Source organism: Mus caroli, chromosome 2 (assembly GCF_900094665.2).
Source record: "Mus caroli chromosome 2, CAROLI_EIJ_v1.1, whole genome shotgun sequence".
NCBI lineage: Eukaryota > Metazoa > Chordata > Mammalia > Rodentia > Muridae > Mus > Mus caroli.
In genome coordinates, this window is record NC_034571.1 from 111,357,050 (window position 1) to 111,368,445 (window position 11,396).

An 11,396-nucleotide genomic window follows, 5' to 3' on the forward strand; every position below is an offset into this window, starting at 1 on the left:
AAAAAAAAAAAAAAAAAAAAGAAAGAAAGAAAGAAACCTTTTAGAGAAAGAGTTAATGGAAGATCAAATAGAACTAAAGACTGGTCTGAAATTAGGACCTTAGAGCATGGTTTGAAACCACTTCATTTACTTCAAAATACAGAATTGCACGGTCTACAGAATTGCCACAGAGGGATCTGCACACTGCCCCTCTCAGTCTCCCGTCAGACTGTAAAACTACCCAGGCCAAGGCTGAAGGAAAGAGCCTGTGGCTGAGAGCAGGGACAGTGATAATGCAACCTTAGGAAAATTCCACTCTCCAGAGCTTGGGAAGATGCTTTTTGCTGAAGCCACTGAGGATCTACGGAGCCCAGGAAGCTAAGAGTTATAGGACACAAAGGCTGTTCAGATATAACCTCATTCTCAGCGATTTCACAATCTAACGAAGAAGAAATTAAGAGACCAGGATTAAGTATTAGTCAGATTGGTTAGGGCGGAAAATGACAGCTCCATCATCATATCCTTGCCTTTGGGGGTGTGTTTGCCCAGAAACAGAGATGGGGAGGTAGAAATGTCATTGTTTTAGAATCAGAGTCCTCACAGCCCTGAGTTCACCACTTACAGAGTAACTTGGGCATGCTGCTTTGCCTCTGTGAGCCTGTTTTCTATGGAATAGGAACAATGGGACTGGACATTCAAGGCCACTCGGTTCATTACGTGAGGAACTATACATTTGTCCCTGGGCCTGGTGGCAACAGTAAGCAGCAGACACATTCTGCTTTTAAGCCTGCCCCTGCCCCCAGCAAGCACCACCTCCCGCACAGACTTATGCAGTCTTTGGGACGGACCAGCCTTCCTATTTTGAGACTGGTCCCAGTAGTCAGAGGCAGTTGAGCTCAGGTTTCAAGGCTTTCAAACTAACTTGGGGTCTGACACCCAGAGGGTCATCCAGGGACCCAGTGAGCCGCTGCCCAGACACTCCATGATTAGCAACATAGCAAAAGGAAAAAGGAAAAGAATACTTTCCAAGGGTTTTCTCACAGCACAGGCAACAGTACAAAGAGGATCCGAGCGCTGCCAAAGCAAAGGCCATCACTTCTCCAAGGAAGGAAGGACGGCCTAGAACTGCCACTTTTTGGCTGGAGGTGACAGGGCTTCCTCTGACACAACTGGAAGTCACTGGATCTGGCCACTGGGGGACAAGTGGCAAGGCAGGAGACAGTGCCTTGGAACACTGCCTCCATAACCAGGAAGTAGAAACTCCTGACACCTTACCCAACTCCCTCCGGGCGTTTCAGTTTCCTTGTCTCAGACCAGCTTCAGGAAGACCACTGGGCAACTTCTGAAGAGCTCTGGAGGGAAGTGTCTCAGTTAATGAGGAGGGAGGGAGAGAGAGGGGAGAGCAGGAGGGGCGGGCCTGTTGCAAGACTATACTGCTATGGAGAACGAACCCCCAGGCTCACTCTCAACCTGGGGCCTTGGCAGCTGACTGTTCTTTTTCTCTATGGGGTCAGTCTGCTGGACAGGACAAGGCAGACCGGGCAAGGATAAAGGTTGGAACCCTTCTCTCAGCACACAGGAGACTGTTCTTGCTTTGGTCATGGAATGTGCCCTCTTGGCTTGCCAGGCATGGATCAAAAGGCAAACCAGCCACTTTTCTTTATTCTTTCTTTGTGCTTCCTCCAATCCCGTCTTCCCACCTCCCCCAACCCTGAAAACACACCAACGCTAACTCCCATCCCCATGGCCTGTCTTGGTGGGCAGAGAGGGATGAACTGCTCGGAACTAGAAGGCCTTCTCTTGGAAGAAAGAGCAATCAGGTGCAGAGTGTGTGGGGAACTCGGCCTCCAGTCTGCCGCACTGATGACTCAGAAGCTAAATATAGCGAGTGATATAAACAGAGCCAGCCACAGAGCAAACACAGGGCCCCCAAGCCCCAGCACAGACTCTCACGAACCCTGAGCTTCCAGAGACCCCTCCCCCAGGCCCCCTCTTCCCCCAGCGTTGTCCTGCATAGACCTCCTACTCCTGGGACAGAAGATGGCTTCCCAGGGGGCACCTCTCACTGAAGGACAAACCTCTGGGGTCCCTGCACCAGGCTGTTCTCTCTAGAGCCAGAGTGGCCTCATCAGCCATGGTCTCTGCTCCAGAAAACTACTGACCAACATGGAGTAGTTTTTTTGGTGAGGAAGCAGTCAAGGACTCCCAGAATAAAAGATGTAGGATGTCGGGTAGAAGGGCTGCTAGGTGATGAACCAATCTGGATACAACTTCCAAAAGAGCTCCCCAGGAATTATCAAGTCAAGTCCAGGCAAAATCCCTAATTCATCGAGTATGTGTGCACACACTAGGCAAACTTCCTACCACTGATCTATACATCCTTGCTTACTTTTTGAGACAGTCTTATTAAGTTGCCCAGGCGGTCCTTGAACTTGCATCCTTCCTTCGTTACATGTGTTCAAAGCTCCAAGCCACTGCAGTTTCTTGGTTTTGTTTTTTGCAGTTCTGGGCATCAAAGCCAGGGTCTCCGGAATGCTAGGCAAGTGTTTAATTCCTACCTGAGCTACAAGCCCAGGCCAATAGTGCTCTGTATTACAATTCCCAAAGGCCTTTCCAGCTTGCCTGCCAGCTTAGCACTGGAACCTGAGGCTGGATGAGTACAATGATTTGCCCACAAACAGAGGTTGTGTAAGTGGCAGGGAAGACATTCTTCCCAGACCTGCTGTTTGAAAGTCCACCATCCTCCCTTTGATATTATAAATGAAGATGGTTTCAAACAAAGAGCGGAACATGTCCTCTCATTTCTAAAATGTCTAATTACTATTTAGAGAATTTCTAAATCTGTTTTTATGAATGGAGACATTCTTGGTCTCCATTCCAAGTGAGAAAAAAAAAAAAAAACAAACTCCAACATAAAGAACTCTAACCCTCTTGCTCACTTACTCAGTGGCCCACAGCAGCTACTCTCTTTGAGCTTCTCAACACAGTCTGAAAATATCCCATCAGAATTGGCCACAGTGGACTTTTCCATAGGGAAGGAAACAAGTTTCTGACTCTCCCTAGGCCTGCACTGACTGGAGGGGCCACTCACAGAGAACAGAGAGGCACAGAGGCTCAGATATCCTGACCAGGGCAGCTGTGAGTTTGTCAGGAACTGAATCTGATCCTCCCTCCTCAGCAGAGAAACTGAAGGGGTCACTCTCTCAGAACCCATCACTGTCATCGGAACGTCAATGTCACTGAGGTATCAGACATCCCTGCTGTATGCAGCCTGCCAGCCAAGAGGAAGAACAGAGCCTCTCTCCCTGGCCCTGCAGAGAGGTGGATACACATGCAAGCTTGAAAAGGCTTTCTCTTAAACGGGACACGGTGGTGCAAGCCTGTAATCCCAGAACTCAGGGAGGCTGAATCCTGTTTGAGTTATATAGCAAGACCCTGTTGTACCTATCCCTCCCTCCCCCCACCCCCTGCAAAGGGAAGGAAGGAAAGAAGGAAAAGAGGGAGGGAAGGAAGGAGAGGGAGGAGAGAGGGAAGAAGGGAGGGACGGAGGGAAGGAGAGAGAGCAGGAGGGAGAGAACTTTTTACCACCATTCACATCACCACCTGCTTTCGATGCCAGAGGAACTAGCAGTGGTCAGTGCCTGACTGATTTCTGCCTATAAATTCTTGTCTGTGACTCTAGGGGAGCCACTCTAAACCAGCAACCTAGGGAGCCAGATTAAGTCTTCCACTTAACCACACTCCTCAGGAAATATATGAGAAAAACAAATGGCCTAGAGGTAGGCACAAGGAATATGGCCAACATAAACTAACACCCAGAGCCGTTTGACACCTGCTGGCCTGGGGCCAGGACTGATACACTTAATATGCCAGCATGCCTTTCTACATCATTGTAATGTCCCACATCTCACTGGGCAGGAAAAGGAGAAAATAACAACAACTAAGGTCTATTACAAGGACAAAAGGGCAGCCAACAGTCATACTCTCATGCAATTCTCCTTCCCACCTCTTGGGGGCACTCTGGATGAGACAATAGCACCATATCTAGCACTGACCTGTGCCCTCAAAGAACAGCCCTAACTAGGAGAATTAATTTATCAGTCAGTGAAGAGTAGGGAGACCTCAGGACAGGGTCTTCTCCTGAACCAGCTGTGAGGAGGCCTCTAGCCTGGTCTCCAGCATGCCAGAGCTCACTAACGGACAGGGGGATATCCTGGGAAACAGCTGTTAACAGAGGCCAGATGATTGTAAATGAAGAAAGAAAGCCTCCAGACATGCTCTAGATGAGGCAGAGACTATGGCCACTGTGTCATCCCATCCTCGTCAGTGTCAGGACCAGACACCATGAGTGAGCTGGGCTGAGCCATGGAATACGACCAAGGTGGATTAAATGTGCAGGAAAGAATCAGAAGGCGTCCAAACATGGACTGGGAGGGACTCGCTAAGCCAAGATTGAACAATATAATCATAGAAGGAATGGGGACCGTGGCTGGGCCACAGCAATTAGCCAGGCAGCCTTATAACCAAGCACAGAGCTAACCTCTCTCCAAATCACTTAAGGACTAGGAAAACCCATCAGAAATAGCTGTGGCACCCCAATCCCTCTCAGAGAGCATAGTAAGCCAATAACACCCTGTGGCCTGTTTTCAGAAAACTCAGGGTCAGCTCCACCCTCTCCTGTCCGCAATGGTGTGTCTCTCAAGTCAAAGTTACTATTACCAATAACTATTCTGGTTATCTGAATTATCTAAAATTGCCTATCTAATCTGCGGTTTATGCCCAGCCCTGACAGTTACTTGTTCCTGTGATCTAAACACACACACACACACACACACACACACAGAGAGAGAGAGAGAGAGAGAGAGAGAGAGAGAGAGAGAGAGAGTGTAAGGATAAGAACACAGTCCCACAGGTAGAGATTGTGTTCATTCCCCTGTCTTGTGGCTTTGCCAGGTAGCATCTGTACCAGCAAGGATCCAGCCCCAGGCCCCGCCCTTGCCTTGGCAGCCATTCAGAAAGCCAGCCTGCCTGGGAAGGGTTAAGCACCTGGGGGCCCAGCACAGACGGTGGCTGGGCTGTCAAGCAGGACAACCTCCCATCCATGGCACAACGGGCTCCAGCACGAGCCTGCCAGCCGCCGCCTTTGTTGATGGACTCTGCCATGCTCGGCTGACACGCGATGCTCCGCCCAGGCGGGGCTGGTGCCAGGCTGCCGGCCAAGCACCAGGCACTGCGCCCCGCCGTCCGCGGGTCTGGGGAGACTCCGAGGTACAATCTCCAGAGTCCTGTGCCTGGGTTCCCAGACACAGACAGTGAGGACTGGCTCCCCAGCTGGAAAGTGTCAGGTTTCAACCGGTTCTACCACTTTCCCCCACTCAGGCCCCATCTCAGGACCGATTACTGGTTTCCCACTGTTCCTCGGCCAGGCACACCCCCAACTGCTCAGTTTCACTGCTGCATTCTGCAAGAGGCAAGCCCTCCACTTGGGTCCAGAGAGTTTGTCAAACCAGACTACAGGAAGCCATCCCATTGGCAGGGAGTGATGGCAGCAGCATCTTCCACCTCTTGTGAAGCTGAGTAGGCAACTGGAGCTCTCAAGGACAGGAGTACTCATCTAATTATGCTATCTGGGTCCATCCGTAATTGACAGTAGCCAAGACCAAAACTCTGAAACACACCCAGAGGTCTAGTAACCCCTGGCTCCGGCTTCCCAGCCTCAACAGCCTCAAACCCCCGTCCCAACCCTCATGCCTACTTGTTGCGTATGAAGCCGATGGAACTGGTCTGCAATACACTGAAGCTTTCTGGCGATCTGCACCTCTGCTCGGTGCTGAAGGAACTGTCCTTCAGGGGGCTGCTCCCCAAGGGGTGAGCCTGCAGGGAAACTGGCAGGGAGAGGAAGCCTGTAGCCAGCGTTGCCTGCAAAAACAGAGAATCCACAACTCAGCCTTTTCTCCCCTTAGCCCATCTTCTCCATGTCAGCCCTTTCTGGCCAAGACCCGGAGTTACTGGTAAAGCTCAGGACAGAAGGAAGAGGAAGCAGCCTGGCCTTTACCAGGGCATCCTGCCAAACTTGGACAGCTGCCCAAGACTATAAACGTTGGTACAAGGGCCAAGGGTGTAGCTTAGGAGTAGCTGAAATATTTAGTACACATGAGCGCGTGTGTGCACACACATATACACGCGCACACATGCACACATGCACACACACTTATGCTGGAAAAACAGGAAAGAATACAGACCCTGCCTTCTCCTCAGCACTGTCCTGTCAGTGCCATGGCATAGCACAGGGTGCTAACGTGTGTGACGACCATGCCAAGCTTCTGGCATTTATCAGGCTGTACTTGACCTAAATGTGTTACTCGGGTAGCAGTAGGTGGAAGCTCTTCTCTGGAATAACTCTCCAGAGTTCCTGGGTTGTGCAAAGCGGACAGGGAAAAGCAAGACAAACAAAAACCCAAAAGTGCCTTCGTTTTTCTAGTATAGTTAGGGAGAGCTGGGCTCATCACTCAAAGATCAGAGCAGCAGCAGCAAAGCAGATGAGAAAACTCCTGAGGCCCACAGAGCAGCCAAGTCGGCTCACCGAGTGCTGGCACCAGAACGGCCGCTGGGGGCGCCTGCCACCTTCCTGCCTCCTCCCTCTTCCAGCCCGAAGCAGGCCTCATCCAGCTTCTCAGACTCCCGCCAGAACTGCTTTTCCAGAAGTGCCCTATGGGCAGTTCCCTCTGAGATTAAGTGCAGCGGGCTCCGTCTGCTCCCACAGACACAGCAGGATGACCTCTGAGCCTTTCCCCTCCCTCCACAGGCCAGTGTGCTAAAAGAAGAAAACAGACCGAGTGTCTAATCCTGCCCTTTTGCCAGAGGAGGGCATATTTCTCATAAAACAAACCCTTTAAGCCCACAAATGAAGGGGTCTTGTCTGACTTAGCCTTGGTAACAGCCCCTCTCCTGGCACTGAGCCCAGATAGGCCCAACCTCTTTCTCCAGTTCCCCTTCCCAGCACAGAAAGTCCCAAATGGCAACTGGAAGCCACCTTCTGTCTTTGGGAATCTTCCGTATAAGTACTGGCTGAGTGGTAACAGTGACACATGGTTTAAAACTCCCTTCCACCTCGAGAAAGGCAAATCAGCACCGGGGCCAAAGGGCAGCGCCACTGAAACGACATAGGATGTGAAAGGAGACTGCAGGGACCAAGAAACCCCTTCAAGAAGAACAGAAAGAACAATGCAGTTTGCTCTATTGGGGGCCCAAGCTCAGGTGAGGAAGGCTGAAAGCTCTTGAATAGATAGCCCTGGCTGTTCAGTTTGAGGAAGGAAATAGTACAGAGCAGGTTTAGGGAGGGAAAGTCCCCTCTTTCCCCCAATCTCTAAGGTTAAGAGCACTCACCGTAAAAGAGTCTCTGGGGTTCCTCTGTCACCCCACAAGGCAGCATGACACCCTGGCTTGGGGAAGCTGGACTGAGGGTCTGAGTGGCCTTGTCTTCCTGGCTTATGGGCCGGAGTCCGGGACCACAGCAGTGGGTGAGAGGAAAGAGCTGGAGTCGACTGAGGGGACAGTCCAGCTGGCTCTGGGCAAACAGGTCAGCAGAGAGCAAGCCCCCAGGCTGGGTCCCCGGCTCCCCATCCTCTGACTGGAACACATCATCTTCTAGCTCCTCCACACACTGAGGTGGCTCCATCTCTCCTGCCAGAGAACAATGGAAGCATCTGGGCTGCTGTCCTACTGAGGCCAGACCTAGGATTCCCCTCCCCTCCTTCCTTCCCTCCCCTCACCCCCCACCCCTGCTCTTCTTATGTGAGGGAGCCAAGCCAACTTCTGATGATACACAACCCTGGTAATAAAACACCACCAAGGGTGACATTCACCCCCAAAATGTGGCCTCTATGGTCAGGGCCCCTCCTTGCCTTTTCTCTGTACCCACCAGAGCCACCCTCCCCCCACCTCCCACTCCACCCCCTCCTCTGACCTAGGCTGGTCACAAAGTTTGACACTGAGGATTTGTGAGCAACAGCAAGAGTAGGATCAGGTGCTACCACCAGGTACCTGGGGACATAGAAGCAAGACTAGCCTCTGTAAGTGGCTGTGGAGGCTCAGAAGGGGACACTTACTGACTATACAAAGTGCACAACATACTTATGTGCACACACACACACACACACACTTCCTAAGCAGGAACCTCCAGGCTCTCGGCGAAGTCTGAACTCCAGGCTATGCAGCAAAAACAAGAGCCAGGAATTGTAGAGCAGCCAGGTTCCCTCCTAACGTGCTAAGCCCCACCCTGCTGCACATCTCCACCCCCTCCTTGCACAACACAACAAACAGGCTCTGTGGTGTGGTGAGTGTGTCCTGGAACAGGGGACGTAACTTAGTCACTCCAGCTGGCCAGCTGGCTTAGCTCCCGTCCAGAGGAGCAAAGCTGCCTGCTCACCACAGGTTAATCTGGAGGGTTGAATCGGCCTCTAGCAAAGTGTCCAGCTAATTCTACTCGCTAATCTTCGTGACTTCCAATTCTCGTCCACTCAGCCTCCCATTCCTGCCAGAGCTGAACCTGAGATAGGTGCAAAGTGCCTCGCAGAAGGAAGTGAAATTCAGTCCTCCTGCTGAGCGCTCTCTCCCTGCCTACACAGTGGGGCTGTTTCTTAGTGTTAAGTTCCTCTCGCTCCACCTGACAGCTCATGAAATTCTGCACTTGGAGTCACCCGGCAGCTTGAACTTCCAAGCTGACCTCTCCTCAGTTAGGGCCCCTGGGGCAACCAGAAGCATCAACAAGCACCTGAATGGTTAAGGAGATGCAAGGACAAATTTTGTCATCGTCAGACTGCTGGGGATTCCAGGGAGTTCCGATCCCCACTTTATTGCCTTTGAAAGACAAGCCAAGTAGTTTGTGGGGTTAAGTCTTTACAGAAATCTCAGTTAGGTTCAGAAACCTTACTTTCCCAAATGCAAGCCCTGTGAGGTTCTTGCTTCAACCCCCAAGCCTTACCCCATCCCATCCCTGAGCTACCCGTAGTCCTGTGCCCTCTTCCCTGGAGAATGACGCCATGCCTGCTATTGTTCCGATAGGAAAGGGGTAACTCCAGCGTAAAGTTTCCAGATGAAAGGACCAAGAGATGTCACCTAGCAGAGCTTCTTCTGTCCTTCAACCTCTTCTTCGCAGTGTGGCTATCCCAACCAAAGTAGGGACTCTCCAGAGCCAATCACAAGCAGGAGTCATTGTCTTGGTGTTTCTTTTGAAGCCTATCACTCCCCTCCCCCTCCCAGCAAAGCCCCAAAGTTCAACCCTTGCCTAGACTGGACAGTGGGGGAGGTGCAGCCAGAGGGTGTGGCTCTGAAAACGCGGAGACCCCCCCCTCCCACTTTGCACTAGAACTGCAGGTGGCTCTCCAGTTAGTGTGAACCTCGGAGGGGCTCTGGGCAAAGTCAAAAGTAAACTGGGGAAGAGTGGAGACCCTCAGCTTCCCTGAGCTAAAGTGGTAAAGTCCAGACTGGTAAGAAGAGGGCACTTCCTGAGAGCACCGCCAGGGAATTCTTTATTCCTAGCAAAGGGCTTAAAGTCCGCTGGAGCCATCGCAGAACTTCGGCGATCCAACTAGGATGCTCAATATAAACTCCTCCTCTTAGGAGTTAGCACTAGCCAGATACCTTGAACTCAATAGTGGCTAAGATCTCAGGACACACGCGCACGCACATGCACACACGCACACACACCTGGGTGACTCCAGGACAGCGTCTCAGCCTCCGAGTTGTGATGCCAGGGCTCTGCGCCAGGGTCCAGGGTGAAGAACACTCGGGGGGCTTGGTGCCCACACTCGATTGGGAAGAAGGGGGCAAACTCCAGCTGTTAAGAAGAGGAGCCTTCAGACTCCGCAGGGAGGCAAAATGCACCACAACTCACGGCCCCACCCCACAGTTACACCCGGAGGCCAGAGCGTCCCGGAGCTTGGCAGTGGACCCCAGAATCATTTGCTCACCTACTTTCAACTCCGAATTCCAAATGCTTCCCGAAAGCCCCTCTTGGAGCAGCAACCACAAATTTGTGCTCTGCACCTCGTTCCCACATCCCTGCACCCCAACTCCCCGTGGTCACCCCAGATGCCCGCAGTCCAAACCCTTCCCCGGGCCCCCACGCGCTGCGCGACTCCGCTCCCCACTTCCCGGAGGAGGTACGATCCAACTCCGCCTAGCCCCCGGCCGCCCGGGCGCTCACCGGGCTGCGGTGGGAGGTGGTGGCGCGGGCTGCCGCAGCGACTGCTGCAGGCTCAAGCTGGCGCGGGAGGAGGCCACGGCACACCGCGCGGTATTGTTTCCAAAATACGCCCGCTCCGGGCATCCCGCAAACAGCTGATGAGGCCCCGCCCCTCTTTTCGTCACTCCAACCACTGACCAATGGCAAGTGGAGGTCCAAGTCTCAAGCTGGGCAGCTGCCAGGGACAGTCACCAATGTACAAACCTTCACTTGGAAACATTATAAGGGGCCGGGTGCATTTCTGACCTCCGTCAGAAGCGCAATTGGAGCGTTGTAGAGGGTGAGGATTCGGTTCCTAATGCAAGCCCCAGAAACGACAGAGAGTCCCTAGGTTCTCTACTAGGTAGTGGGGGACAAGACGCCTAAGTGACTTTTGTCTACTTGGAAATGGGCTGAGTTATTGCGGGACTTCCAAAAAGCCGGCTCAGGAGGAGACTGGGAGTTTTCAGACTCACCTTGTAATATATAGCGGAAAAAAAAAAAAAAAAAAACCGAGCTGCTGGTCCCTAATAAAAAAAAAAGCAAAACAAATACAAAAACAAAACAAAAAGAACGCCCTCTTTCCTGTTGGGCATGTCTGAGGAAAGCTGGAGGAGAACACGTGTGTCTGCATCTAGAACCAAATGACATTCGGATCCATCAAGTGCAAAGAAAGGCCATGTCCTCTCTTCTAGACTGTGGAAGATCACTGTTGAAAAAAGGACTCTGGCAGAGGGGAAATCAAAGGGGTAGCTCGGACAACCCTATCTATGGCAGCAGCAGAAAGCTGTTCTTGGACTGCTAAGAAAGCAAAACGCATCTCGTGTACTATAGCCAATCTAGGGATGACTACATTTTTTTGAACACCTACTATGTGCCAGGTACTGGTCTAAGTGCTAGACTTCTGGTGCCTGACCTCAATGAACCTATACTTCACATGTGAATGATGGAAACCAGCTTGAATGGTGCTATTTTAGGGATAATATGCAAAGACTTTTGAGTCGGGCCTTGAAGAATGGGGAATATTTCACTAAATAAAAACCAAATAAAACAGTCCTGACCCAGAGAGGTCAGGGAGCTAGAATAAAGTACTTAACATGTCTGGAAAGCAAGGTCAGCTGCATGCCCCGCCGTGCCCCCCCTCCCCCCATCAAGCTCTCTGGCATCTTCACTATGATTTAGGATGTGAGGG

The 11,396-nt window shown here is 51.8% G+C and overlaps 1 protein-coding gene across 1 annotated transcript in view; it reads right to left on the reverse strand.

Annotated features, from left to right (window-relative positions):
• Bmf (Bcl2 modifying factor) overlaps positions 1-10,327 on the reverse strand; it is a 20,529-nt gene extending 10,202 nt beyond the window's left edge. Inside the window, exons 1-4 of the mRNA XM_021150201.1 lie at positions 10,187-10,327; positions 9,688-9,817; positions 7,366-7,662; positions 5,735-5,898 (exon numbers count right to left, since the gene is read on the reverse strand). Coding sequence (XP_021005860.1) covers positions 5,735-5,898; positions 7,366-7,662; positions 9,688-9,817; positions 10,187-10,309 — 714 coding nt within the window. The 5' untranslated portion in view covers positions 10,310-10,327. The remainder of the gene's footprint in view (positions 1-5,734; positions 5,899-7,365; positions 7,663-9,687; positions 9,818-10,186) is intronic.
• Positions 10,328-11,396: the final 1,069 nt, after the last annotated feature.